This window comes from Ogataea philodendri, assembly GCF_020536065.1.
Source record: "Ogataea philodendri strain CBS6075 chromosome Unknown scaffold13, whole genome shotgun sequence".
Classification (NCBI taxonomy): domain Eukaryota; kingdom Fungi; phylum Ascomycota; class Pichiomycetes; order Pichiales; family Pichiaceae; genus Ogataea; species Ogataea philodendri.
Window position 1 is genome coordinate 142,643 of NW_025764207.1, and position 26,289 is coordinate 168,931.

A 26,289-nucleotide genomic window follows, 5' to 3' on the forward strand; every position below is an offset into this window, starting at 1 on the left:
CCTAATAGAGTAATTGACGATAAGATAGTTAGGGGTGCGAGGTGTGCTCAAAGAACTAAAAATTGCCGTGCTATTAAACCTTGACTGGGTAAACCAAACGGACAAGCGGACCAACGGGGTCTTTTCTGAGGAGACTGAGGTAGCTGGATTTGCGGTCTATTAGCACCTGGTCCGATTTTTCTATTTCGAGCGCTTCTTCGGTGATCTTGAGACGATTTGTCAGCATCTTTCTGATCTTCCACTCTCGTATTGAAAAAACACAGAGCACACCAGCAGCGGCAAAACAGCCGCAAAAGATCTGTGCTTTGATGAACGGCTTGGACAACGACATGTCGCGGAGCTCGAGAGCCACCACCTCACAGAAAAGAGTGAAGCATCCAAGGACAACGCTCTGAAAGCTCCATGCGGCAGGAAATAATTCTCTAGGGATCGTGTCAGCAAGAATTGGTTGATTCAGCACCGAGGACGCACCGAACGTCAAGCCCGAGAGAACAGAGTATGCAAATACACTTGCGGTCGTGGTTGCGTTGACCCACATCCCCAGTACCAGGATCAGCATCGTGAGTGACAAAATGCAGGCCAAATTCACACGGCCCCCGTAATCTGCAACCAGTCCGATAAAGACTCTTCCTATTGCCTGGCATCCGTTAAATATGGCTGTGACGTGGCTGCCCTGGTCACTGGTGAGTCCAATAGAAGAACCGTACGCAGAAAGTGAGTATAGTGCCACCACGTAGCACGACACCACGAACGAGTACCACAGCGCAATGGTATACAATTGAGGAATAGCCAGCACGTTTTTGTTGAACAGAATGCGTATTCTCAGCTTCACATCGTGCCAAGTGGACAGACGTTTAGCTGGGATTCTCTCCTTGATGAACAAAGTTGCTAGCAAGTTCAGGAAAAAGGTAATAATTGCCAGTGCTCGCTGAGCCCAAGCTGGAGTACCTGTTTTATTAATCATGGCCTGACATGAAAGGGAAAAAATCACTCCTCCAACACCGCTTGACGAAGCGATGATTCCAAAGGAGAGACCTCTTCGTTTGTCGAACCACTCGGGAAGAATTACGATCGACGGGTTGAACAGAAACGAAAATCCAAACCCAACAAGAACTCCCTGTGTTAAATACAGCTCCCATTTTTTGGTAGCAAATGAGGCCAATAAATATCCAAGCGTCTGAAGAATCAGACCCAGCGCCATGGTGGGCCGCAGTCCAACAATGGCCGAGGCCGTTTGTGATAGTGGAGCAAAGATCTGGGCCAGACCCAGCACACAGCTTCCAATCAATGCAAAATCGGTGGCTCCCGTGTTGGGGAAAGTTTCGTTCTGCAGCCAATAATTAAGAAACACTCCATACGAGCCGTTTGTCCCCCACGTCGAGAAAAACACAACAAACATCATAGCGCACACCACCCACGCGTATCCCGTATCCTTCTGCGGATACTGTGAGTCATCTTCAACGGTGGTTGTATGTTCGGATTTGTTGGTTGCAATGGTTATGGCCTCCTCCAAACCTAGCTGGTCGGCGATTTCGTACGTACGCGGTCTTTGAAGATCCTCCGACGCCGTTTGCATGTTGTCGTCTCGAACTTGGTCCACAATTCGACGGACCCCGCGAGTCATCGAGGAAGCGAGCGAAACTCCTGTTCGAGTGCGATGCATGGCGGGAGAAGGCGACCGCGATTGCTCGTACGTTTCATATCCGCGTTCATTGACCTTGTAGCCGTCAACCACCGACTGTCGCTCCGAGTCCAGCGACGAGATTGAGTCTTGGTCCATTAGAAAAGATCGGGAAAAGATTTTCGGGTCTTTCTCCAAACGGAAATTTGCGATAAGATCAAACGGCTGTACCTTTGAAACGATTACCCCAATTTTCCAATTCATTCGTGGAGACGCGAACCTTTTATATTTTAGATCTGTTTCGGGAAAGTTCGCTATTGCGCATGTTTTAACCTCCAGTTGGCCCCCATGTGCTTATCTCAACGCCGTTTGGTTTAGTCAACGCGGTGTACGGGTGTGTAATTTTCCCTGGAAAAAAAAAATATTTGAATTTTTTTTGAAATATTTTACTAGCATGGCTACGCTGATCCCTCCTCCGTCCAAGAAGCAGAAGCGGGAGGCCCAACTTCCGCGCGAAGTTGACTTGGTTCCTACAGACCTTCCCGATGTTCTGATCAAGTTCCAGGCGTCCGATTCGGGCGAGAATGTCGGTAGTTCCGTGAGAGTGCCCGGCGGGATCTCTGAAAAACAGCTCGAGGAGTTGCTCAATCAGCTCCAGAACAACAAGGACGAGCCCGTTGCATACTCCTTTGCCGTCCAGAACGGTTCTGATCTCATAGACGTGAAGGATAATATCTATTTCTCGGTGTTGAAGCCAGGAATAAAAACTACCGAAGATACACTCACTTTAGTTTTCACCCCGCGAGCAGTCTTCAAGGTGCGGCCTGTGACGAGATCTTCGGGCACTATCAGTGGACACGGTGCCACTATCCTTGCTGCACAGTTCCCGCCCAACACAAGCTCCTATTTCGTCACGGGAGCAGGCGATTCCACTGCCCGACTCTGGGATTGCAACACCCAGACCATCAAGACGACTTTGAGCGGCCATTCGAACTGGGTATTATGTGTTTCGTACTCTCCGTTCGGTGATGTTGTTGCCACTGGATCGATGGATGGCAGTGTTCGTCTTTGGGAAGGGAAATCCGGCTCGCAGATCGGAACTCTTTCTGGCCACTCCAAGTTTGTTTCTTCCTTGGCCTGGGAACCTGCGCATTTGGTTTCTCCGGGCGACTCTCCTCGTTTGGCGTCTGCATCGAAAGACGGAACCGTTCGTATTTGGAACACTGCCTTGCAACGCTGCGAAATGACGCTCTCTGGACACGCTTCGTCTGTCTCGTGTATAAGATGGGGCGGAACCAACCTGCTATACTCTGGGTCCCACGATAAGACTATCAAGATCTGGGACCCTAAGGAGGGAAGATGCATTCAAACACTCAAAGCACACGGACACTGGATCAACCACATTGCTCTCTCGACCGATTTTGCGCTCAGATCCGGTCCGTTCGATCACACGGGAGCAAAACCAAAGGACGACACAGAAAGACAGAAAAAGGCGCTTGCTAACTATGAGAAAGTGGCCAAGGTGGGCGGCAAGATTACTGAGAGAATGGTCACCGCCAGTGACGACTTCACGATGTTCCTGTGGGAGCCAGCCCGGTCGCCTAAACCAATCTGCAGAATGACCGGCCACCAAAAACTGGTCAATCACGTGTCGTTCTCTCCCGACGGTCGCTACGTCACATCTGCGTCTTTTGACAACTCCATCAAGCTTTGGGACGGCCGCGACGGCAAGTTTCTGGCCACATTCCGCGGTCATGTGGCCGCCGTGTACCAAACGGCCTGGTCCTCCGATAATAGACTCCTGGTCAGCTGCTCCAAAGATACAACGCTCAAGGTCTGGGACGTGCGCACAAAGAAACTCGTTTCAGACCTTCCCGGCCACTCGGACGAGGTCTACGCGGTCGACTGGAGTTTGGACGGTGCCCGTGTGGTGAGTGGTGGTAAGGATAAAATGGTGCGTATCTGGACTCATTGATTAGGTAATCGTACTTGAATAAATTGATAAAATTAAGAAATCATGACCAAAGTGTCGCTGATAGTAGCTGCGTTGGTTCCAAAGCTTGGGATCGGGTACAAGGGTCAATTGCCATGGGCTCTGAAGGAGGAAATGAAATATTTCCGCAAGGTGACTACTCAAACGGTCGACAAAAGTAAAAAGAACGCGGTGATCATGGGCAGAAAGACGTGGGAATCGATCCCTGCGCGGTTCAGACCGCTCAAAGACAGAGTGAACGTTGTGTTGACGCGAAACGTGGGCGCGTTTTCGGAGAAATACGCCGACGAGCTGGCTACACACGGCGAGAACGTGAAAATCGCTGATTCGCTGAAATCGGCGCTCCAGAGTCTGGATACGAAACAGATCGAGGAGGTGTTTGTGATTGGCGGTGCCGAACTGTACAACCAGGTTCTGAAGAACGACCCCGAGCTGATTGAGCGAGTGTTTTTGACCGAAGTCAGCGCTGAAAAGGAGCTCGAAATGGACGCCTTTATCGAGCTTTTGGAGCCGTGGAAAAGACAAGAACCGCACGTCTGGACAGCATACCTCGCCACAAAGGGCCTCGACGCAGAGTTCGCCCAGCACAACAACGAGGCCGGCTTCCGCTTTAGCTACCAAATCTACAGTCCGTCTCGGTCTTAGGTGTGCTTGAGGGTTGCTCACGTGATGTCGCAAACAGCCCTGGAAAACTTTTGCCTGAGTAAAATATTGAAAAATTATTTACTATAATTCTCATCAAGATGGCTGAATCACACAGACTCTACGTCAAGGGAAAGCACATCTCTTACCAAAGATCTAAGCACGTCACGAACCCAGACACCTCTCTCATCAAGATTGAGGGCGTTGCCAACTCTGACGAGGCTAAGTTCTACCTCGGAAAAAGAATTGCCTACGTCTACAGAGCTTCCAAGGAAGTTAGAGGCTCCAAGATCAGATGCATTTGGGGAAAGGTCACCAGAACTCACGGTAACAACGGATTGGTGAGAGCACAGTTCAAGAACAACTTGCCAGCAAAGACTTTCGGTGCTTCCGTTAGAATCATGTTGTACCCATCCAACATCTAAGTGGTTTTCCAAAATCGAAACTTTGGGACCCTAATACAGAGGCAGATACAGAGAGGAGTGAGGAGTTGAAGCTGTTATAAGTAAGACTAATAAACGTCTTTATGTTAGATATATTCCATGTAGTGTTTGGTCGCAGTTTTCCAGCGGTCGACATGAGTAAATACACACCTCTACACCAAATATCTCGTATGGGTAAATATTTAATACATTCAAATATGGAGCCAACTTGCTCCCGTATAAATTATGTCTTAGATCCTCACACTCCGCCGTTTGAAGAAGTCCATCACTCTCTTGGCCGTCGAGTCTTTTTCTCTGCGAGCCCCCATGGTCATACGACGCTCGGCCACATCGTCTTTCTTGTTGCTTGGTTCCAAGATCTTGCGTGGAGGCTGGGCAGACTGAGCAGACTGGACAGACTGCGACGATGGTGGTGGACGTAGCTCCTGCGACAGATTGTTGTGGGAATAGAAACTTAACATGCTGAATCTCTTGAATTTCGGTGCAGGGGCAGAGGTCGAGGTGGAACTTTTGCGGCTGTTCCGATTCTCTTTCTCGTGCTTGCTGCGCTCGGAAATACTCGACTGGCGGCTCGGCGTCGACGCTCTGCCGGAGGACCCCACGATCTGAGATTTGAGCTGCATCAGATCGTCGGCAATTGGCAACTCTCTGATGGTGTCGTCCTTGACTGGAGAAGACACGCTTTGCAACTCTGGCTCTTTCTCCTGTTCCTGGGCTGGCACAGTAGTCTCTTTTACTTCCTCCTTCTTGACCTCCTTCATAGTCTCGACCTTGGCAGTAGATTCGCCCGACATCAATGGCGAGTTTGGAGTCGTCGTCGTGGACGAAATGGAGAAGATATCGATCGCGTTGGAAAGTGAGTCCAATGCAGCACTTCTGCGTTTCTCGGAATCCTTCATTGGCTCGGCAGCCTCCTCTTTTTCGGCCGCATCCTTCAGTGTAGTGAGAACACCACTGGCACTAGCCATATCAACAATAGGCTCAGTAGGTTGACACCACGAGTTTCTATGTTCCTTCACCGGAGATGAAGAGCCGGAACTGGCCTTCTCAAACAATGGTCGGGTGAGACTAGTTTCAGACGAAGTTGCTGGAACAAGGAATGACAAGTCAGGTGATGGGAACATGTAGCCGGAAGAAGCACTGGCAGGATGGTACGACATGGGCCGTGGTCTGTTGGACCGCGTTGGAAGCTTGGAGGAGAAAGATGCCGTTGTTTGTGCCGAGGTTGGGCTCTGAGAGCCACCCGATCTTGGCACTGGTGGGAGCAAAGGTGGTGGCATGGGCGTGTCGCCGACAGACATGGGTGTTTCCGCAATAGGTTCGAAGTTTGGTGGTGCGCTGCTCGAAATCAAACTGCTGCTACGCGAAGGTCTAGTACCCTCTTGGAATGTGGCAGATCTTGGGAAATTAGGCTTGTCACCTTGGACACTGTTTCTTCGAGAAACTTCGAAATTGTCAGCTTCCACAACGGCCTGTAGCACCAGGCTGGCGGAAGAGCCAGCTTTTTCGCGTCCAGTACGGTAGAACTCGTGTGGGGAGGTTGGAGAATGCAAATTGTCAGGACCAGATGAAATAGCGACAGCGCGAGAGGTCTGAGGTGCTGCAGGATTAGAGTAGAGTAATGCGGAATTAGGTTTCGAAGCAAAAGACTTGCTGTGTGGTCTGTTGAGCATGAGAGACGCCGAACTTGGGTTTTCCATGAGCGATAATCTTCTGTTAATCTTATCCTGCGATGCGACAGGCTGTCTTGATCTGGTGTAGTTTCTGTCCCACTCTGCGGGCGTGACAGACAAGAACGGAGCGTGTGGAGCTAGCCACACGTGAGCCCTGACTTGCTTGAGATCTATACGTTTCTTCGGGTTCGGCACGATGATTTTGCGGAGCAGATCTCTTGGCGTAGGCTGGATATATTCGGGGAACGTCAATGGTGAGTTGGTGATGTAATGGTATAGTCTGGCAATATTATCACCATCAGGGTTCTGAGGGTCATCGTCGAAGGGAAGGTAACCGGCCAACATAGCGTACAAGATCACACCACAGGACCACACGTCGACTTTGCGTCCTTCGTACGGGTCGCTGCTGACGACCAATTCTGGTGCTGCGTAACAGGGGGAGCCACAACTTGTTTTCATCAAGTCTGTGGATCTGAAAGTGTTGACAAACCCAAAGTCTGTGATGATGATATTTTTGTGTTTGTCCAACAAGAGATTTTCGAGCTTCAAGTCTCTGTGGATGATCCCCTTTGCGTGCATGTAGTCGACTCCGGAAACCAGCTGAGCAAACAGCCTACTGGCCATAGATTCTTTCAAGTACCGGTGTTCGAGAATGTAGTCGAAAAGTTCACCTCCGGAGGCGTATTCCAGCACAATTCCGATGTATTTGTCGTTCTGAAGCACCTCTTCCAACCTCACGATGTTGGGATGTGCCAGTTTCTTCAAAGCGTTAATTTCGCGGTGGACCTTGTTTTCCTTTTCAGAGCCCTTGGGTATGGAGTCTCTACGGATCAGTTTGATGGCAGCTTGGGACGGCTGTTTGCCATCTTTGCGCCATCCGAGTTTGACTTTGCCAAACTCGCCTTCACCAACCGTAGATCCCAACACATAAGCTCCAAATCTAACTTCCTTGGCAGTTCTTCTCTTTGTTCCGGAACTCATACTAAGTCGCGAGCTTCTCGTTGAGGGAGGAACGCTCATTATGAATGGTGCACGGGATAGGTCTGGGATGATATAGGAACGGGTTGTTATGAGTCAGAAACAAGTGTTGTAAAGCAAATCAAGGACGATCGACCGACAGAGGGAATATACAGTGTAGTTTCAAATTTTTCGAGAGGGAAAAACATAAACATACGCCAAATCTTGTTTATTTTTTGCCCCATAGGGAAGAAAAAAGGGGGTCACCCGTTTTAGAGATACCAATCTTACATTTTATCTGCAATAGGAGTGTCTGCAGGTTGACAGAGCAGGGACGTGTCATTGCGTCCATGTAAAATGTTCAAAATCCGTCTCCAAACCTGAAACCACACATTGTGTGTCGACGCGTCGATCGGCGCAGGAGTCCTTACGCGTCTCATTTCCCGAAAAAGGAAACCTGCACGACATTTGTAACAATTTCTTCTATCCCTCCTTTCTTTCTTCTCATGGACGGTATAGTTGAAGCTGCTGACGCCGTCTTTGGCGAGCGTGTGAGAGTATTTCAGGAGTTTTTGGATGCCGATGTTGCCACTCAGACAGATTACAAAGATGCCATCAAGTTGATGCTTCAAAAGGGACAACGTCGTTTGGCCATTTCGATCGACGAGTTACGTGAATTCAACCTGGATTACGCGAACGGGTTGTTGAACCAGCCCGCAGACTATCTTCCTGCTGCTGAGACAGCTTTGAGAGAAACAGTGCTAGCACTTTTCAACACGTACGAGTATTCTCAGATGGACATCACTCAGGATTCCGACTTTTATTTGGCTTTCCGTGGAGCCTTTGGGTCTCATCAATTGTCTCCTCGGTCGATCAACTCGTCTTTCCTTTCCAAGATGGTTTCCATTGAAGGAATCGTCACAAGGGCGTCTTTGATCCGTCCAAAGATCATCAAGTCTGTTCATTACTGTGACGCGACCGAAAAATTTCACGCTCGTGAATATAGAGACCAAACTACCAGTTTCAATCCGATCACCACCTCGGCGAATTACCCCACCGAGGACCCGGACGGGAACAAGCTGATCACAGAGTACGGTTATTCCAAGTACAGAGACCACCAGACCGTTGCTATCCAGGAACTGCCGGAGTTTGCTCCAGCGGGACAACTTCCTCGGTCCGTGGACGTGATTTTGGACGACGACTTGGTCGACAAGGTCAAGCCTGGTGATAGAGTACAGATCATCGGTGTTTTCCGGTCGCTGGGAGGAGGCCAGAACAACAGCTCGGCTTTCAAAGTGGTCATCTTGGGTAACTCTTTGTATCCGCTGCATGCTCGGTCGTCTTCGGTGCAAGCGGTGGAGAAAATCACAGATTTCGATGTCAGAGACATCAATAAGCTGGCCAAGAAAAAAGATGTATTTGACATTCTGTCGCAGTCGCTTGCTCCATCTATTTACGGCCATGACCACATCAAAAAAGCAGTGCTGTTGATGCTTCTTGGAGGAACAGAGAAAAACCTGGCCAACGGAACACATCTTCGTGGAGACATCAACTTGCTGATGGTGGGAGATCCTTCCACTGCCAAGTCGCAGATTCTTCGGTTTGTTCTGAACACTGCTGCTCTGGCTATTGCCACCACCGGACGTGGTTCGTCTGGTGTCGGTTTGACTGCCGCAGTTACCAGCGACAAGGAGACGGGAGAAAGACGGCTGGAGGCCGGTGCGATGGTTCTTGCGGATCGAGGTGTCGTTTGTATCGACGAGTTCGACAAGATGAGCGACGTCGACCGTGTTGCTATCCACGAAGTCATGGAGCAGCAGACCATCACCATTTCCAAGGCCGGAATCCACACGTCTTTGAACGCAAGATGTTCTGTGATTGCAGCTGCCAACCCGATCTACGGCCAATATGATACCTTCAAGTCCCCACAGCAGAACATTGCTCTTCCGGACTCGCTTCTTTCGCGTTTCGACTTGCTGTTCGTGGTGACGGACGAGATTTCCGACGATAAAGACAGAAAGATCAGTGAGCACGTTCTGAGAATGCACAGATACCTTCCTGCTGGCTACGCGGAGGGCGAGCCGATCAGAGAACGGCCTGCCGTGACTTTGGCCGTTGGCGACCGTCCGTTGGAGCCAGAGACCGAGAACAGCGAGGTTTTCGAGAAGTTCAATCCTCTGCTGCACGCGGGAGCTGCCGAGGCCGCCAAGGGCAAGACTCCGAAGATCGTCACGATCCCGTTCTTGAAGAAGTACGTGCAATACGCCAAGCAGAGAATCCACCCCGTGTTGACCCAGAACGCTACCAACATGATTGTGGACATCTACGCAGAGTTGAGAAATGACGATAACACCAAGAACAACAGAACCACGCCGATCACGGCCAGAACGCTCGAGACGCTGATCAGATTGTCCACTGCGCACGCCAAGGTGCGGCTGTCGCAGACGGTGGATTTGAAGGACGTCCTTGTTGCGCAGGAGCTGCTACGGTTTGCTCTGTTTAAAGAAAAGCTGACCAAGAGAGAGCCTCAAAAGAAGAAGCGTCGTGTTGAGCACGACGTCCTCGACGAAAGCGCCGACGAGAGTCTGTCTGAGTCCGAGACCGAGGGAGACGAGGTGATTGGCAACCGGATTCTGACCAGAAGACAGCGTGCGTTGCAGCAGATCCACGAGGACCAGCAGGTCGACGAGCAAGTGGACGAGCAAGTGGACGATCTGGCACGGACCGTTGAGTCGCAGCATCTGGGCGAGACGTCTGTGTCGCGGGCCTCGAACACGGTTGGTCTTTCGCCGGCACGGTACGAGCTGTTCAAAAAGACCGTGTCCAAGGTGTTTATCGCAAACGGCTCTGTGGAGGAGTTCAAGAGCGACGGTCTTCTACAAATGGTGAACTCGGAGCTTTCTCAGGAAGATCAGTTCGGCGCCGACGAGGCCACCAAGGCTCTGGAACGACTCGAAAACGAAAACATCATCATGGTGAGCGATGGAAGTATCTGGAGAATTTAAATGTTAGTTAGCCCCGAAATAAATATTTCATCTAATTTGTATTAGTCATGTCGTTTGGGCCGTCTGGAAAGAAGATAGTTCTTGACGAGAACGGCAAGCCGTGCCGGTCGTGCAACTCTCTGCTGGACTTCAAGGCGGTGACCAAGTCTGCCACCAAGACGGTGGCCGAGGACTGTCCGCCCGATGTTGAGCAGCTTGGCCGGTCCACCTGGACGTTTTTGCACTCGGTGGCCGCCAAGTACCCGGAGGTTGCCTCCGAGAGCCAGCAGGACGACATGCGCACGTTTCTGCGGGTGTTTGGAAACATATACCCGTGCTGGGCGTGTGCTTCCGACTTTAGAGCACACATGGAGAAAGACAAGCCCAAGGTGCGGACTCAAGAGGAGTTTGGCCAGTGGCTGTGCGACGCGCACAACGAGGTCAACGTCAAGCTCGGCAAGAAGAAGTTTGACTGCAATCTGTGGAAAGAAAGATGGAAAGACGGCTGGAAAGACGGCCGTTGTGATTAACTGTAAATACCTGTATATAAATTTGATGAATCACGTATATAACGATAAATTAAGAGGCACCGAGCTTCCACGGCCTGAAGGGTACAGTTTCTGTTTGTTTTCGAACCGCCGCGGTTTTGGGATGTCTGCCTCGTTTGTGAAGTGGAACCGCGACTCGTCGATCTGCACTTTGGCAGAGGTGTTGGTGGCTCCGATCGTGTAGATCGACGCGTCGATTTTTCGCAGATCCGAGCCCACGGCCTGCTGTGTGTTGATCCGGGCGTCGTCCGGCACCTTGGACCGCGACAGGCCGAACCTGTGCTTGGTTTCTGCTGGCGGAGGTGGTGGTGGCGCCTTTCTGGCCGTGCTTGGTTGCACGGCTGGCGCAGACACCTGGGGCGGTGCTGGCGGTGCGTGCGGGGCCACAGACGGGGTGTATGGCGGCGAAGGGGGCCGTGGCGCCGGAGCGGCTGGCAGAGTCGGTGCGCTCGACGCTGGTGCTGGCGGGGCCTTGGTGGTTGGGATCGACGGAGCCGGTGGAGCCTTGGTGGTTGGGATCGATGGGGCCGATGGGGCTGGTGGAGCTTTTATTGGGATCGAAGGGGCTGGAGTAGGAGGGGCCGCCGTTGGGAGAGCCGGGGCTGGTGGTGCCGGCGGTGGGGTAGGTGCACTGGAAACCGGGGCTGGCGGTGGAGTAGGTGCACTCGATGCTGGGGCCGGTGGGGCTTTCAACGACGGGATAGGAGGCGCCGATGGGGGCATTGACGGAGCAGAAGGCGCCTTCGTCGATGGGATTGGCGGCGCGGCCGCTGCAGGAGCAGATGGAGCAGGCACGCTCGGCACACTTGGTGCCTGCACCTTTGGCTGTGTGGCCTGTTTCTTCACGTCGTCCTCGCCGATCACGTGCGAGTCGTTTCTTCTGGCATTGATCTGGGCCAGGAAAGGAAGCGCTCCTGCCGAAGCACCAGGCTCTGCCGCCGGTGTGGGTAGTTTGCTTGGTGTCGATGATTTGGACGGTGCTGGCGCTGCTGGCGCCGAAGGGATGGGAGGAGGTGCTGGGGCCGAGCTCGATGGCAGCGGTGGAGGGGCCGGGGCACCACCAGAAGGCAGTGGTGGGGGAGGTGGTGCAGATGTGGCTGGGGCCTTGGGAGCAGCTGGAGCACCAAAGCTAGGGATCGCTGGGGGTTTTGGTGCCGAGGACGATGGCAGCGGCGGTGGGGCAGGAGCAGAGTTCGATGGCAGAGGAGGAGGTGCTGGTGCTGACGTGGATGGTAGAGGAGGTGGTAGAGGAGCAGCCGAGGTTGGCACCGACGGAGCCTTTGGAGCAGACGATGTTGGCAGCGGTGGGGGAGGAGGTGCCGCCGAGTTCGGAAGAGACGGGGCCTTTGGTGCAGAACTGGCAGGTACCGGTGGTATTGGTGCAGAACTTCCAGGGATCGGTGGAGGGGCTCCAGGGACGGGTGGGGCCGATAATGAGGGCACGGCTGGCGCCGACGATCCGGTGGACTCGCGTTTGGGTCTTGACGACGGCAATTTAGGCGCCGAGTTGGCTGGTGGCGGTCTCGAGACCGGGTCTCCTCTGTGTTTGAGCTTTGGAATTCCACCCGCAAAGATGTCTCCTAATTGGGGTGCTCCTGACGGGATGGCTGGCGCCGATGGGGCAGAAGGAATAGCCGGGGCACTGGCCATGCCCATTGACGGCGCCTGGGACGATCCCCCAGACGAAGACCCTGCAACAAGCGGTTTGGACCTGTCGTTGGTGACGGCCTTTTTCAGGGCCTTTCCCTTGCGAATGTCGCCCAGAAGCGCGCCTCTGTCCGGCGTGACCTTGATTGCGCTGATCGGAGTGCTGGAAGGCGGGCCTCCCATTGGGGGCGCCGGAGGTGGTGGAGGTGGCGGAGGAGCTGACATGGTTATTACGAAAACCAGTTTTGGAAAACATCTTAGCACCAGAAAATTTTGTATGTTACGACGGTGGTACTCGTTAAACAGAACGCTGTTGGTGAGCAAGCTGCCTTTCAACGTCACCGAGCAGCAGGTCGGCGACGTTTTCAAGGTGGTGGGCGGACTGCGCAAAGTCGAGCTGGCCAAAGAGCACGGGAAACTGAAAGGATACGGGTACGCAGAGTTTGAGAGCGAGGAACAGGCTCGTGCGGCCCAGGTCCAGCTCCAAGGCAAGGTGGTGAACAATATGCCGATCCGGTTGGACCTGCGGAGCGAGGTGGAGCAACGACAGAAGTATCTGGAAGATAAAAAATACGAGGTGCTATTAATACGAAATCTGCCCTACGATGCCACCGAGAAGAGCGTTTTAGACTTGTTCTCGCCAATGCAAGGGATCCGGTGCGGGCTTGCCAAGGCTCCGATCAGCGACCAGTGTCTGGGGTACGGGTTTGTGCGGTTTCTGGACGCCAACGTGGCATTGAACGCTGTTCGCAAGATCAAACGGAGTCCGCTACATCTGAACGGCCGCAAACTCAAGGTGGAGTTTGCTAAGAAGAAAGTCAACGGATACAGACACATTGTCTAATACATCTCATTGTCATTAAAACTATGTACATTTTAACATGACCAATTATTCTCTCACGATACCAACCTTGGCAGCACGAAGAACACGTCCGTTAAGCTCGAAACCAGGCTGTTGCACATGGAAAACGGTTCCTGGCTCTTTGCCCTCGACAGGAGCCTGGAAAGTGGCCTCGTGACGGTTAGGATCAAATGGCTCGTCAACAGGGTCGATCTTGGTCAATCCGTGTTTGGCCAAGGTCTTTTCGAAAACGTCTCTGGTCATCTTAACACCATCGTACAATTGAGCAACTTCCTCGTTGGTCTTCAAGGTATCTTCTTTAACAGCGTTAAGAGCGTGGCCAAAGTTGTCTACGCTCTCGATCAAGTCCTTTGCGAACTTCTGCAGGGCAAAGTCCTTAGCCTTCTGGATCTCTCTTTTGGTTGTTTCCTGTAAGTTACGGAAATCGGCCACAGACCGCAAATATCTGTCCTTGAACTCGACACACTCCTTGTCCTTTGCCAGCAACTTCTCCTTGGTGGCGGCCAGCTCTGCCTCCAGTGGATTGGCATTCTCGGCAGCGGTCTCGGAGGCCTCCTTCTTGGCCTCGTTCAGCCAAACTCTCGCAGAGGAGAATCCTCTGTACTGTCTTGTTCCTTGTCTCACTGCTCTAACCCACATTGACATTGACAAAAAAAAAGGTTTGACTTTTTTTTACTTGTTTTTTTTATTTTACCCGGCATGTCGTCGTCCCTCCAGTTTGGCAATGATTACTACGATTCATTGCAAACGCTCACTTTCAATTCGCGCCCAATCATCGAGAGCCACACACAACTCGCCCAGGAAAACGTCGAGCATGCTACCGAGATCGTAAAAGCCGTGGAAAAGCGTATTTCCAAGGCCATCCCAACACAGAAACTGTTTGCCCTCTACCTTCTGGATTCTATCTGTAAAGTGGTGGGGAGCCCGTATACAAGGCTTTTCAGCATAAACCTGTACAAGACGTTTACGCAGACGTACTCGTTGGTCGACGACCCAACTCGGGTCCGGATGATCAAGGTATTCAAGACATGGAAAATGGCCAACCCGGTGACAGGCCTCCCGCTTTTCAACGACGACCAACTGGATTTGATCGAAAAGTTCCTGATCAAGGCAACGGCTAATAATAAGATCGAGGAGCCGCTCTCGAAAGACGGCCTGATCAGAGACATTGAGGATCTGAAAAAGATGGTGGGTGACCGTTTGAGCAGGGGATCTGATCAAAAAACACGTCAAAGATACGACCTGCTCGACCAACTAAGAGCAATAATCAGTCAGCCTACACAGATCCCCATTCAACAGCTGGAAGTGGTGAGAAAACAGCTTTCTGGCATTCGGGAAGACGAGTACAGACGGCTACAACAACAGCAGCCGCCTGTCCAGCTGCCAAACATCCCGCAATTGCCCGCCTCGTTGCCACAGATCCCCAGTGTTCCTGCTGCTCCCGTCAGTGCTCCGAAATCAGCGGCAACTCCAGCCATTTTCTCGACTCCAGAATTGCAGAAACTTCTGGGACTCAACCCTGCCAAGACCGCCACCCCGTCTCCTCCAGCACCGCAGCCCGTGCAGCCCGTGACTAACTCTGCGGGCTTTATTATGCTTTCGATCGATCTGAACCAAACACTGCTCAATAGTCACACCCCGACCCCTGACGAGATCTCTCTCATTTACTCGTCCAAGCCGAACCAGTGCTCAAACTGCGCCAAGAGATTCAGTAACACCCCGGACGGCCTAATTGCCCGGCAACAACACTTGGACTGGCATTTCCGTACCAACAAAAAGCTCAAAGATACCGGTAAACAGCTTTACAACCGCGCATGGTATCTGAACGACCCAAAATGGATCGAGTTCAAAGAGGACGAGATCGTCGGCTACAGTTCTGACACTTTGGAAGCCAACAAAGTTACCACCAAAGAAGTTCTTACAGAAGACGATCTCAACAAACAAACCGTGGCTATTCCTGAAGACAGCGACAACGAGACCGTTTGCGGAATATGTAGAGAGAAACTCGTTGGTGTGTTTGACGACGAGCTGGGCGAATGGATATGGCGCAATGCCGTGCTCAAGAAGGGTAAGGTGTATCACTATAGCTGTTGGGTAGAGACCAAAGGTAACAACAGAGACCGGTCTCCAGAGCGAAAGTAAACAGGGATTCTTGATTCCTGTCGATTCTCATAGATATAGAATGCAATTAGCATCGAATATGGTCAAAGTAGCTGTCAAGATCTGTGATTTCTTTTAAATTTCTACATATGGTGAAAAAAAAAATTTAAATCTTTATATTTATGACTGAAACCGCTGGAGAGTCTCTTTTAGAAGAACTGCGACGCGGAGAGTACACCTGTTTGGTGTGCACGGGCGAGATGGACAAGACTTCCAAGATCTGGGCCTGCCACCACTGTTTTCGGGCGTTCGATCTCTCGTGTATCCGGGATTGGGCAAAAAGGGGATCTTCAACGGCCCAAGATCGATCCTGGAGATGTCCGTCTTGCAACAACACACACCTCAAGCTCCCGAAACAGTACACATGTTGGTGTGGCAAGGTGATCAATCCGCCAGAAAATGAGTTCGAGCCGCATTCATGTGGCCAAACGTGCAACTCTCCGTTACCAAATTGTGTTCACGGATGCTCTCTTCCCTGCCATCCGGGCCCCCACATCAAGAAATGCACAGCCATGGGGCCTGTAATCAAGTGCAACTGCGGATCCTCCGAGCAACAGCTTCCCTGCGTCATCACTCCTTACAAAACCGGGTGGTCTTGTGGCCGTCCGTGTGAAGACATTATGCCTTGTAATTTGCATAAGTGTGAGCGCAACTGTCACACGGGACTTTGCGGGCCCTGTGAAAAACCAATTACCGCCCGCTGTTTCTGTGGCCGTCACACAGCAGAACTCAAATGTCATGAACGTGCCCCAGAACAGTCGCAGACTCCCGACTCCTCGTGGATCGGGTCGTTCCAATGTGACGAGATCTGCGACGATCTTCTCGACTGCGGCAACCACAGGTGCACGGACCTCTGCCACGTCAAGACCTTGGCGGGCCACAAGTGCACGCGGTCGCCGAAACTGCTCACACACTGTCCCTGCGGCAAACACCGTCTCGAGCAGCTGGCCCCCGCCCGAGCCTCGTGTCTCGACCCGGTCGCCACATGCGGCGAGATCTGCGGTAAGACGCTCGAGTGCGGTCACACATGCTACTGGCCATGCCACGAAGGCGAGTGTTCGCCGTGCTTTGCCACAGTCGACGCCAAGTGCCGCTGCAACTACACCCAATACACCATCGCCTGCAAATTGGCACAGCAGGGCTACGTTCCCGAGTGCAACCACAAGTGCCAGGCCCTGATGAGCTGTCGTCGCCACAGATGTTTCGAGATCTGCTGCGAGTACGAGCCCGTTGCTGCCGTGAGAGAACGCCAGCGACTCAAGGGCATCCGGAAGAACGTTATTGACTCCAGAACTGCCACCGACCAGATGTCCATCGAGGCAGTGCATCTGTGCACCAAAGAGTGCGGCAAGTTGCTGTCGTGCGGTCTGCATCGGTGCCAAATGACCTGCCATCTCGGGCCCTGCAGACCGTGTCTGGAGTCCTCATCCGTGGATCTGGTGTGCCATTGTGGCCAAACAGTGGTTCCTGCTCCCGTGAGATGCGGCACAAAACTGCCCGTCTGTCTGAACCAGTGTCAGCGACCAACGAAGTGTGGCCATCGTCCAGAGCTGCACAACTGCCACGAGGACGACAAGGACTGTCCTCGTTGCACAGAACGTATGCCTAAGAAGTGCAAGTGTTCAAAAGCCATTGAGATCCAAAACTCCATGTGCTACCAAACGGTTGTTTCCTGTGGCCGGGTTTGTGGCGAGCTGCTTGCCTGTGGAGTTCACAAGTGTACCAAGGTGTGCCACGTTCCGGGAGACTGCCAGACCAAGTGCACAAATCCGTGCGGTAAGACACGCTCGTGCGGCCATCCGTGCCGCCAAACGTGCCACGCCCCGGCAAAGTGCAACGAGTCGATCCCGTGCCAGGGAAAGGTCACTGTCTATTGCTCCTGCAAGCGTCTTTCGCGCACGCTGCTGTGCTCGTTAAACCCAGACTCGCTGGAGTGTGACGAGGAGTGCGAGCGCGAAAAGCGGAACAGGGTTCTGCTTGAGGCCCTGGCAGAGTCTCCAGAAAGCGCCATTGAGGGAGACGTGATTTCGCGGTTCCTTCTTCTGGAAAAGACGTACTCGCCGTTTGTGATCTCGCTGTACTCTCAGCAGAAGGTCTGGTGCGAGAGCATCGAGACTGTGCTGCAAAGTCTTGTGAATAGAGAGCTCGACAGACAAACGTACCATTTCCGGCCAATGAAGAAGATCCAGAGACAGTTTATCCACGAATTGGCGGACGCGTACAAGGTGTACAGCGAGAGCCAGGACCCAGAGCCTAAGAGAAGTGTGTTCTTGCGGCTCGAGAGCGGGTCGAGACTGCCCAAGATCGGACTCAAGGAGGCATTCTTTGTGTCGAACAAGATGAAAGACAAAGAAAAGATGAAAAGAGAACACGCTGTGCAGATCGAGGAGCACAGAAAGCTCAACGGAGCATACAACGCTGTTCTGGTGAAAGATGCGTTCATGGGCGTGACTGCGGAGCGATTGGAGGCCGAATTGCCAGAAGAGCTTTCTGCCAAATGGATATCCGACTCGTTTGTGATCTACGGAGACTTTGACGAGGACCAATTGCGCTCGTTCAAGCCCGACATCAAGGATCTGTTGGTGTCGAACAATCTGGCCATGGACTGTGTACTAGCAAAGACAGACACAGACCGGACGTTCGTGTACGACGAAGAGTCCAAGGAGGAAGTCAAGGTGGAGTCTGTGGCTCCGTCCATGCCACAGCCACTTCTGGTCAATACCGACTTCGACTGGTACTGATTTTACTGATGTATATTTATTTGTCTGCCACCATTTTAAATGGAGAGCACAGCCTGGATAGAAAATAAACAAATTAAATACCCAAATGGTTGTTATAAAGTCCCGACCGAGCACACAAGAGTTGCAGAACGACCCGTTTGATTTCCACTCAGAGGGCCAGCACGCCGAGTTTCTGCGGTCGCGCGGCGAGTACCGCGGATTGCCGGGCTCAGACACCCAATCGGCCAGTACTCATCTTGATACGCTTATCCACCGGCCCTCGCCGCTTGTTCTCACGCTCACGATTCTGGCTTCTATTTCCGGGTTCATGTTTGGCTACGACACGGGCTACATCTCCTCTGTGCTGGTGACCATCGGGTCGGACCTCGACGGGAGAGAATTGTTGGTTGAAGAGAAAGAGTGGATCACCAGTGGAACCTCGCTTGGAGCGCTGATAGCCTGTATTTTTGCCGGGTTTATAGCAGACACTTGTGGCCGCAAGTTCACTGTTGTTCTCTGCAACGTTCTGTTTGTCACCGGGGCGTTAATGCAGCTGACGGCCTCGAAAGTCGTCAATATGATTTGCGGACGACTGGTTATGGGTCTTGGTGTTGGTATTGGGTCTCTGATTGCACCGCTGTACATTGGAGAGCTATCGCCAGCCAAGTTTCGCGGAAAAATGGTGATTATCAACTGTCTGGCCATCACAGGCGGACAGCTCGTTGCTTACGGCATCGGGGCTGCCCTTAGTAATTGCCACGGGGGCTGGAGAGCAGTCATTGGGATCTCGCTTGTTCCGTCGGTGATCCAGCTCGTTGCGTTCGTGTTTCTCCCAGACACCCCACGGTACCTTATTTCCAAAGGGGACCACCAGCGGGCCCAGCAGGTACTCCACAAGGTGTATCTTGGGTGTCCGCCCGAACTGATCGAGGCCAGCATCGCCGAGATCCACCAGCTCAACTCGTGCATTCCCGGATCGAGTGTTCTGGACCGTCTTAAGAACAGCTCCATTGAGCTGTTCAGCACTCCGGCCAACCAGCGGGCGCTGATCATCGGGTGCGGTCTCCAGGCAGCACAGCAGCTGGTCGGAATCAACTCGCTGATGTACTTTTCTGGAACGATCTTCAAGATGGTCGGGTACAACAACAGCACGGCCGTTAGCTGTTTCATAGCTGGAACCAACTTTATCTTCACGATCGTTGCGTTCTCCGTCGTTGACAGGATCGGCCGACGCAACATCCTGTTGATATCCATCCCGTTGCTGGTCTGTGCACAGCTGCTCTGTGCGCTATCGTTCTTCCACATCGACGTGAGCGTGCAGGTGGCCAGCGTCGGGCTCTGGGAGTTTGCCATTCTGCTGGGTCTGGTGCTCTTTGTTGCGTTTTACGCTATTGGTCTTGGCAACGTCCCGTGGCAGCAGGCCGAGCTGTTCCCGCAGTCTGTGCGTGGCGTGGGCACGTCTTTAGCCACGGCCACCAACTGGACAGGGTCTGTGGTGATTTCGGCGTGTTTCCTGACCCTGATGCAGCTGCTGTCTCCGGCCGGAGCGTTCGTCCTGTTTGCACTGATCACCACTGGTTCGTGGATCTTCATTTATTACACCTACCCGGAACTCGGCAACCTCCAGCTCGAGGAAGTGCAAAACCTGCTCAAAGACGGTTTCAACGTCGAACAGAGCATCCAGATCAACAAGGAACGAAACGCATATAGATAAATTTAATAATCACTCGTCTTTAATATCACGACAAATATATTTGTGGTATGCAAGATCTAATATTACAATTAAGTCTCTAGTAGGTGTTCACACGTTTAAGGTCGTCGGAGAACTTGCGCCAGGCCTTGGAGTGCTGTTTCTTGGCCAGATCGGCCACCATGTTGGCTGCATCTATGCTACCAAAAGTTGCAGCCAGCTCGAGGAACTCGACCCCGTGGCTCAGATCCTTTGGACACCCCCATCCGTGGACGAAGGAGCGTCCGATCTCGAAGTAGATGGTGGCCTGCGGTTGCACGGCCGCGCGCGGCTTGATCTTCCGCGGGTCGATGTGGAAATGGTGTTTCTCGTTAGGGTCGACTGCTCCAGCCATGCAGATCCACTGAAAGCTCTGGTAAAGGGCCTTTTCATCCTTCCCGCGAAGACTGAGGCCGTACATGAGCATTTCGTGCGCGTTATCGAGCGAGTGGAAGTGCTGCGACAGAGCGGTTTCCTGGACATCTGGCGAAGACATAGTTGGTTTCCCGCGGAAAGCCTTGAGCGGCGACTTGATTAGGGACGACAGCGACGAGCCAGACCCGGTGGCCGTGTGTTTTCTCACGAAAGTGGGCGACATAAGCGGCTCTGCCACGGGATCGACAAAAGAGTCTGCAGAAGGAGGAGGCGACAGGGGACCCAGTCTGTTGGGGTCTTTGGTGCTCGAATGCACTTCTTGTGGGAACGTCTGGGCAATTGGCGTCGACTCTACCGACTCGGGCGACCGTTGCTGCATGTACTTGTTACTGACAAAATAATCTTCTCTGGAAGCCACACGTCTGTGCTGAGGCGGCTTAAGCACGGGTTTGTTTTCGAGTCTTTCTCCGTTGAAAACAAAGCCGCGCGTGTCTGATTCCAACGATGAGTCCACATCGCGCTGTTTCTGGTCGTACCAGAACGGCTTGAGCGACTTGAACTGGTTGGCTGGCTCGTAGTTCCTGGACTCGTGAATTTCCTCAAAGCTCTCGTAATCGTCGTCCGGCAATCCGAGTCGATCCAACAGACGGTCGTTTGTCTTGATCGAATCCGTGGACATGATGCTCATTCGCGTGTCGAGCGTGTCGAGCGGCGAATTCTGCGACAGCCTGATTCGGTGGGTCATAACACGTTTAGGAAAAAACAACAAAGATTATTTTTTTAATTACTTGAATTCTATGTGGAAATTGTCCTCCGGTAGGGGACGTTTTTCAGGCAGAACAAAACGGCCCTTTGCCTCCATGGTGCGCCACTGGATCACGTGCAACAGGTTGTACAACACAGTGAGCGTTGGAGCAGGAACGTTGTTCTGCTTGGCCACATCCAAAGCGTTACCAACAATGACCTGGTACTCGGTGTAGTTACCCTTTCTGATGTCGATGAGCATCGAAGGAGGGTACCATTCACCGTCATCGGACCGGATCATGAAGTCGATGATGGATTCTGGCAGGTCCACGCCGTCGCTCTTGGCAATGGCAAGGATCTCTTTCATGGCTGGACGAACGATCGAGTCGATACCTCCAAACAGCTCGAGTCTGCCAATGTCCACGTTGGTGAGCGCGGCGGTAGAGTTGACCGTGGCGTTGTACACGAGCTTTCTCCATCTCGAGTAGTTCACGTCCTCGTCGTAGACGATGTCGTTCTTGTCGTTGCTGTAGAGATCAATAAAGTCCTTACATTTCTGCTCCTGCTTGGCATAGTCTAGCTTGCCGTTGTCGCAAACACCCACCTTGACGGCGTCCTGGCCAACGTGCTTGATCACCCGGCCGTACAGTGTCGATGAGATCATCGACACGCCGGAAATAACGTATGCGGTGGGGAATTTTTTCAACACAGATTTGTGAATACCGTAACCATTCTGCATTAGGACAATTCCGATACCTTCGTGGTAGCACTTTTCAATGAGCGGCTCGATAGGCTGGATGTCTGGGGTGTTCTTCATGGAGAACACAACGTAGTCGAACGGACCGTGTTTGGAAACCGCATCGTCAACGCTCTTGTAAACATTGGTTGGACGGAAACCCTTGACGTTTCCGTAATCCACGGACTCGAGGTCGAACCCTTGAGTAGTAAGGGTATCGTAATCGGAACGAACAACAGCAGTAACGTCTGCCTTTCCGGTGTATTGGATACCATAAGCAACAATGGTTCCAACACCACCCATACCAACAAGAAGAACCTTAGGTTTGGTAGTCATAATGAAATATATAAAATCCGACGACAATTATTTCACTAAGGATCAATTTATAGATGCAAGAAAATCCACGCGATTACCCAGAAAGGAAATCGCGATAACTCAATCTCGCGGATAATTTCCCCCTAAATTAATTTCCATCTCCATTAGTACGTTATCTATAGTGACTCGATGACAAATCACGGTTGCCATTGAGCGTCGGGAACAAACTGATTCAGCTTGTCCCAAATGTCTTTATCTTGCTCTTCCATTTCGAGCGTGTCGGTGAGCATATTCAAGTAGTAGTTTTCGTTTTCTTGCACTTTGGTGATTGTGTCCTGTAGCATGATGGCCGTTGGAACAAGCTTCTCCACCGCGCGCAGCAATCGGAGGAACCCTTCAAGGGCCTCTTTTGCTCGGTCCCGCACAACAGGGTCCACATTTCTTAAATGGTACGTCATGTTGATGGCTGATCCAAACGTGCCAAATAAGCTGTACACGGCAAAGTACGTGTAGCCGCATCTTTTTCTTTCTGCCTCCATCAGCTGGTAAAACGACCACGAAGCGTCGAAAGTCATCTGCCACGAGGTGAAGTGGCTCGGCATGTCTGTGAGCCGTCGCGAGTACTGGATCGCACGCGAACTCTTGTGAGTATTGATCACAAGCACCAGAGTGCAGTATCCTGCATGCAATGACGCCGACCACACGGTCTGCGACTCGGGGTCGCTGGCTAGATATTTCAGGTGGCTAGGAAGCCTGGAGTAGTAGTCCCGAAGCATAAACTCCGACTTCTCAAACACATGGAGGTAAGACTGACCGCTTTCAACAAGAGCAGCAATCTGCACCCGATGTCCATCAATCTCCTCGGCAACGCTGCAGATCTCGAACGCCCACACCAAAAAGTCTTGTACCATCGGCTTCACAGTGTACAGCTCTTCTTTGGTGAGCACCTTAATTGTTCGGTCTTTGCTGCTGAAAAATAGCTGCGACTCTGCAGCAAGCGCCCGGAATTGACCTTTGATTTGCAAAACCATCCATAACAGACGGTACATGTACTTTTCGTACTCGGAAAGGTCATGGTTGTCTGATTGATCCAAATGCATGCCGTAGAATCGAGAACACGCAACGGCCTGCCGAAGATGGTCTGTCACACTCTTTTCTATATACCCGTTCACGGTGGACATGAATACCAACAGCGTCTGCATGATGGGGATCGGGTTGTACTGCTCGAAACCCAATTCCAGCAGTAACCGCGCTCGCTTACCGATTATCTGGGCTGTTTCCATGGCTTCCTGCTTTGTGAGCAGATTTCCCGAAATTCCCGGCCGGTACGTGAACGCGCCACCGTACAGAACGGTCTGCAACAGAAGAATGCTGGGTGGATTGGTCAGGTCTTTGTAGTCCTCCATAAATTTGTCCTCATACACCACAGGTAGCAGCGGCATCATTTCGGCGAAAAATGATCTCACAAGCTCCCAACAAATTTCCACGGAGGGCAATTGAAAACATCCACATGTCTGCATCATGTTGAACTCGAGCTCATCTATTAGGATCTTTACATCTTGTTTAGCTGTGATAATGGTCTTCTTACCAGGAACAGACATAAACTGTCCATTGAAACCGTTTTTGTATCTCTGGTTATATCGTTGGATCAAATAAGGTTCCGGATCAAGATGAATTCGGGACAACTGGCCCATCAAACGCACACTGTACTGCTGGATATATGGAGGAAGGCCGCGGACTCTTTTAGATTCTCTTTTTTTCCGAACATGATCCACACATTCAAAGCCTGCGTTGAAACAATTGACACAGGGCTGTGCGCCTACGCGTTCGCATCGAACCTTGCGATTGTGACATCGCTCACACACTCGAGGCATAGGTGGGCCAAGGAGAGAAAAATATGCCCAGATTTATACCGGCAGGCCCTGCCTCTATTTTGGCAGACCGTCTGATACGAAATAAGGGACCGGATTTTTTTTTTTTTCAAGCCATGAATAAGCACGGCTGTAACACTTTGTTTCCGAACAATTCTATATACACTACATGCAGAAAAAAAGGCCCTGTTGCCATGACAAGGCCTTGCATATGGTTCAAGCGAACGTATTCAGTTTTTCCAGAACCAGATCTGGCGATTCTTCCATCTCCAGTTGCAAGATCTTGTACAGAACCATCAACTGGTACGACTCGTTTTCTTGGATTTTGGTCAAAATCTCGTACATGAGCCGAACAACAGGACACCGATGCTTTAAGTCTAGTAGCACGCCGCGAACCCCGTTCACCACCTCGTGCGATCGCTCCACCACCTCTGGGTTGGTGTTGCGGAAATGGTAAGTCATGGTGACTGCTGCTGCATACGAGCAATGAGCCAATGGTAGCAACAAACATGTGCAGCCAAGACGCGATCTTTCTGACTGGTATATCTGGTAGATGGACCACGAAGCCTGATACGTGACCTCCCACGAGGTGACAAGCTCGGGCGTTTCAATATCCAGTGGAGACGACTTGATTGCTCGCACACTGTTGAATCTATTGATCGAGATCAATGCCGCAAAGTACTCCATACTGAGCAGGGCAGAAAGTGAGTTTTGCGACTTGGGTCTGTCCTTGTCATAGCGCAGCTGTGGAGGCAGCGAGATGTAGAAACCTTGAAGCAGCGAATGGGCCTCTTCGCTAAGATGCAGCGTGGATTCGCCGGTCAGCATTTTCTGCGTGACTGTGTCTAAGTAACTAGCGAGTTTTTCCACAATGAGAGACAGCTCATATGCAAAGAGAAAATAGTCCTTTTGGACATTGTCGAGCGTGTATAGTTCGTCTCGCGTGAACATCTTGGCCGTGCAGCCCGAACGCCTCAACGTCACATCGAAAGACGCGACAATCGCCCGCGAGTGGTCTGTGATGAAAAGCTGCGCCCAAATAAGCCGGTACATGTACTTTTCGTAGTCGGTGAGCTGCTTATTTTCCGACTGGTCAAGATGCATTCCGAACGAGCAGCACGTGGTGATGGCCTGCTTGAGCTGGTACGCCGTGTCTCCGTCGCCAAATCCGCTGGGAACAGAGTTGAAGATCACCAGAGATTGCATCAATGGAATCGCGTTATACAGGTCGAATCCCATATTAAGCAGCAACCGTGCTCTTCGGTAGAGCGTGAAAGATATGTCTGTGATCTGGTCGAACGGGAGGTCCAATTCGGTCTCACGGCGGTAGCACGTGAACGCGCCAGCAAATAGAATAGTTTGCAGTAGCAAAATACTAGGACCCTTGGTAAGATCTCTATACTCGGCCATAAACCGGTCTTTGTCGAGGATCGGACTTGAAGGATATACTTCGGAAAAATACACCTTGATCAGTTCCCAGCACACCTTCATTGATGGCAGATTGAAACAACCTGCATTCATTAACGTGTTGTAGTCCACGTCGTCGATGATTCCGTCCAGAATCTCCTCTTCTTCCGAGGCCTGTAGAGCAGGCAGACCGTTCATTCTCACCACAAATGCCATCGAACTCTTTTCCCTCTTCCATCGCTTCAGATGCGGAGCAGGATCTACCTGGACCTCGTTCAAGATCTTGCTTAGCCCAGGATCTGTTTTTCTAACATAATCCGGATATTGGTTGGCTTTATTCTTCCTCACCTTGCGAACATGTGTAATACACTCCACTCCGGCATCGACGCACTTTGTGCAAGGGCCGTCGTGTTCTCTCTCGCACCTCACCTTCCGAGAATAGCAACGTTCACAAACCTTAGTCATATTTAGTCAGGATGAGGAATTTCGGGTAGACTTTTGCCCAGCCCAGCTGACTGTCCCCAAATTGCACCACGGATAAATAAAAAAGTTACGTAATTGCGAGAAAGGGAGTGGTCAAGTGATGTCGAAGAGAGGTTTCTAGAACTTCGGAGCCAGAAAGCAGGCAACTCGAACACCATAATGGCCTCTAGATGTCCAATTGCGGTCTCAGAGAGGCTCTGAAGAGGCGGGGGCCGGCCGGTTCGGACACGTTTGAAAACTCAGTCGCGTGGTCGGCATTTCGGCGTTATTTTGTGGTCTCTTCGGCCGACTGTTTTTGCGGAATTTCGCATTCGCCAATTGGCCGAATTTCGCAATAGCGTGATCGTCCTCAGCTGGCTAGATCTTGCTGGCGTGTTTG

General features: G+C 51.8%; 24 protein-coding genes across 24 annotated transcripts; 10 read left to right on the forward strand and 14 right to left on the reverse strand.

Moving 5' to 3' along the window:
- Window positions 1-73: 73 nt before the first annotated feature.
- OGAPHI_006701 (uncharacterized protein) lies at window positions 74-1,780 on the reverse strand (the record flags this gene model as incomplete). Its single annotated transcript, XM_046208015.1, has 1 exon — window positions 74-1,780. The coding sequence occupies one exon, from the start codon at window positions 1,778-1,780 to the stop codon at window positions 74-76; it is 1,707 nt and encodes a 568-aa protein (XP_046058418.1).
- Window positions 1,781-2,075: 295 nt separating this feature from the next.
- Window positions 2,076-3,596, forward strand: OGAPHI_006702 (uncharacterized protein; the record flags this gene model as incomplete). The annotated part of the gene is made up of 1 exon (XM_046208016.1): window positions 2,076-3,596. One exon carries the CDS (start codon window positions 2,076-2,078, stop codon window positions 3,594-3,596), a length of 1,521 nt encoding a protein of 506 aa, XP_046058419.1.
- OGAPHI_006703 (uncharacterized protein) lies at window positions 2,525-2,986 on the reverse strand (the record flags this gene model as incomplete). Its single annotated transcript, XM_046208018.1, has 1 exon — window positions 2,525-2,986. One exon carries the CDS (start codon window positions 2,984-2,986, stop codon window positions 2,525-2,527), a length of 462 nt encoding a protein of 153 aa, XP_046058420.1.
- Window positions 3,597-3,638: 42 nt separating the features above from the next.
- Window positions 3,639-4,259, forward strand: OGAPHI_006704 (uncharacterized protein; the record flags this gene model as incomplete). The annotated part of the gene is made up of 1 exon (XM_046208019.1): window positions 3,639-4,259. One exon carries the CDS (start codon window positions 3,639-3,641, stop codon window positions 4,257-4,259), a length of 621 nt encoding a protein of 206 aa, XP_046058421.1.
- A 98-nt stretch (window positions 4,260-4,357) lies between these two features.
- Window positions 4,358-4,681, forward strand: OGAPHI_006705 (uncharacterized protein; the record flags this gene model as incomplete). The annotated part of the gene is made up of 1 exon (XM_046208020.1): window positions 4,358-4,681. The coding sequence occupies one exon, from the start codon at window positions 4,358-4,360 to the stop codon at window positions 4,679-4,681; it is 324 nt and encodes a 107-aa protein (XP_046058422.1).
- A 248-nt stretch (window positions 4,682-4,929) lies between these two features.
- OGAPHI_006706 (uncharacterized protein) lies at window positions 4,930-7,353 on the reverse strand (the record flags this gene model as incomplete). Its single annotated transcript, XM_046208021.1, has 1 exon — window positions 4,930-7,353. The coding sequence occupies one exon, from the start codon at window positions 7,351-7,353 to the stop codon at window positions 4,930-4,932; it is 2,424 nt and encodes an 807-aa protein (XP_046058423.1).
- Window positions 5,351-5,692, forward strand: OGAPHI_006707 (uncharacterized protein; the record flags this gene model as incomplete). The annotated part of the gene is made up of 1 exon (XM_046208022.1): window positions 5,351-5,692. One exon carries the CDS (start codon window positions 5,351-5,353, stop codon window positions 5,690-5,692), a length of 342 nt encoding a protein of 113 aa, XP_046058424.1.
- OGAPHI_006708 (uncharacterized protein) lies at window positions 5,978-7,377 on the forward strand (the record flags this gene model as incomplete). The annotated part of the gene is made up of 2 exons (XM_046208023.1): window positions 5,978-6,214; window positions 6,652-7,377. 2 exons carry the CDS (start codon window positions 5,978-5,980, stop codon window positions 7,375-7,377), a joined length of 963 nt encoding a protein of 320 aa, XP_046058425.1.
- Window positions 7,378-7,835: 458 nt separating this feature from the next.
- OGAPHI_006709 (uncharacterized protein) lies at window positions 7,836-10,334 on the forward strand (the record flags this gene model as incomplete). Its single annotated transcript, XM_046208024.1, has 1 exon — window positions 7,836-10,334. One exon carries the CDS (start codon window positions 7,836-7,838, stop codon window positions 10,332-10,334), a length of 2,499 nt encoding a protein of 832 aa, XP_046058426.1.
- On the reverse strand, window positions 8,091-9,652 carry OGAPHI_006710 (uncharacterized protein; the record flags this gene model as incomplete). Its single annotated transcript, XM_046208025.1, has 2 exons — window positions 8,091-9,509; window positions 9,635-9,652. The coding sequence occupies 2 exons, from the start codon at window positions 9,650-9,652 to the stop codon at window positions 8,091-8,093; spliced, it is 1,437 nt and encodes a 478-aa protein (XP_046058427.1).
- A 31-nt stretch (window positions 10,335-10,365) lies between the features above and the next one.
- OGAPHI_006711 (uncharacterized protein) lies at window positions 10,366-12,733 on the reverse strand (the record flags this gene model as incomplete). Its single annotated transcript, XM_046208026.1, has 2 exons — window positions 10,366-10,621; window positions 10,950-12,733. The coding sequence occupies 2 exons, from the start codon at window positions 12,731-12,733 to the stop codon at window positions 10,366-10,368; spliced, it is 2,040 nt and encodes a 679-aa protein (XP_046058428.1).
- Window positions 10,382-10,843, forward strand: OGAPHI_006712 (uncharacterized protein; the record flags this gene model as incomplete). The annotated part of the gene is made up of 1 exon (XM_046208027.1): window positions 10,382-10,843. The coding sequence occupies one exon, from the start codon at window positions 10,382-10,384 to the stop codon at window positions 10,841-10,843; it is 462 nt and encodes a 153-aa protein (XP_046058429.1).
- On the forward strand, window positions 10,965-13,352 carry OGAPHI_006713 (uncharacterized protein; the record flags this gene model as incomplete). The annotated part of the gene is made up of 2 exons (XM_046208029.1): window positions 10,965-11,041; window positions 11,132-13,352. The coding sequence occupies 2 exons, from the start codon at window positions 10,965-10,967 to the stop codon at window positions 13,350-13,352; spliced, it is 2,298 nt and encodes a 765-aa protein (XP_046058430.1).
- A 45-nt stretch (window positions 13,353-13,397) lies between these two features.
- On the reverse strand, window positions 13,398-14,015 carry OGAPHI_006714 (uncharacterized protein; the record flags this gene model as incomplete). The annotated part of the gene is made up of 1 exon (XM_046208030.1): window positions 13,398-14,015. One exon carries the CDS (start codon window positions 14,013-14,015, stop codon window positions 13,398-13,400), a length of 618 nt encoding a protein of 205 aa, XP_046058431.1.
- On the forward strand, window positions 13,470-19,964 carry OGAPHI_006715 (uncharacterized protein; the record flags this gene model as incomplete). Its single annotated transcript, XM_046208031.1, has 4 exons — window positions 13,470-13,742; window positions 14,088-15,464; window positions 15,878-18,264; window positions 18,383-19,964. The coding sequence occupies 4 exons, from the start codon at window positions 13,470-13,472 to the stop codon at window positions 19,962-19,964; spliced, it is 5,619 nt and encodes a 1,872-aa protein (XP_046058432.1).
- Window positions 15,974-16,924, reverse strand: OGAPHI_006716 (uncharacterized protein; the record flags this gene model as incomplete). The annotated part of the gene is made up of 1 exon (XM_046208032.1): window positions 15,974-16,924. The coding sequence occupies one exon, from the start codon at window positions 16,922-16,924 to the stop codon at window positions 15,974-15,976; it is 951 nt and encodes a 316-aa protein (XP_046058433.1).
- On the reverse strand, window positions 18,599-18,955 carry OGAPHI_006717 (uncharacterized protein; the record flags this gene model as incomplete). Its single annotated transcript, XM_046208033.1, has 1 exon — window positions 18,599-18,955. The coding sequence occupies one exon, from the start codon at window positions 18,953-18,955 to the stop codon at window positions 18,599-18,601; it is 357 nt and encodes a 118-aa protein (XP_046058434.1).
- On the reverse strand, window positions 18,977-19,603 carry OGAPHI_006718 (uncharacterized protein; the record flags this gene model as incomplete). Its single annotated transcript, XM_046208034.1, has 1 exon — window positions 18,977-19,603. One exon carries the CDS (start codon window positions 19,601-19,603, stop codon window positions 18,977-18,979), a length of 627 nt encoding a protein of 208 aa, XP_046058435.1.
- Window positions 19,965-20,040: 76 nt separating the features above from the next.
- OGAPHI_006719 (uncharacterized protein) lies at window positions 20,041-21,042 on the reverse strand (the record flags this gene model as incomplete). The annotated part of the gene is made up of 1 exon (XM_046208035.1): window positions 20,041-21,042. One exon carries the CDS (start codon window positions 21,040-21,042, stop codon window positions 20,041-20,043), a length of 1,002 nt encoding a protein of 333 aa, XP_046058436.1.
- Window positions 20,399-21,678, forward strand: OGAPHI_006720 (uncharacterized protein; the record flags this gene model as incomplete). The annotated part of the gene is made up of 2 exons (XM_046208036.1): window positions 20,399-20,733; window positions 21,189-21,678. The coding sequence occupies 2 exons, from the start codon at window positions 20,399-20,401 to the stop codon at window positions 21,676-21,678; spliced, it is 825 nt and encodes a 274-aa protein (XP_046058437.1).
- On the reverse strand, window positions 21,139-22,170 carry OGAPHI_006721 (uncharacterized protein; the record flags this gene model as incomplete). Its single annotated transcript, XM_046208037.1, has 1 exon — window positions 21,139-22,170. The coding sequence occupies one exon, from the start codon at window positions 22,168-22,170 to the stop codon at window positions 21,139-21,141; it is 1,032 nt and encodes a 343-aa protein (XP_046058438.1).
- A 176-nt stretch (window positions 22,171-22,346) lies between these two features.
- Window positions 22,347-23,843, reverse strand: OGAPHI_006722 (uncharacterized protein; the record flags this gene model as incomplete). The annotated part of the gene is made up of 1 exon (XM_046208038.1): window positions 22,347-23,843. One exon carries the CDS (start codon window positions 23,841-23,843, stop codon window positions 22,347-22,349), a length of 1,497 nt encoding a protein of 498 aa, XP_046058439.1.
- Window positions 23,844-24,236: 393 nt separating this feature from the next.
- On the reverse strand, window positions 24,237-24,769 carry OGAPHI_006723 (uncharacterized protein; the record flags this gene model as incomplete). Its single annotated transcript, XM_046208040.1, has 1 exon — window positions 24,237-24,769. A coding segment is annotated over one exon (533 nt), but the record flags the coding sequence as incomplete, so codon positions are not given.
- Window positions 24,770-25,892, reverse strand: OGAPHI_006724 (uncharacterized protein; the record flags this gene model as incomplete). Its single annotated transcript, XM_046208041.1, has 2 exons — window positions 24,770-25,775; window positions 25,884-25,892. Coding segments are annotated over 2 exons (1,015 nt in total), but the record flags the coding sequence as incomplete, so codon positions are not given.
- Window positions 25,893-26,289: the final 397 nt, after the last annotated feature.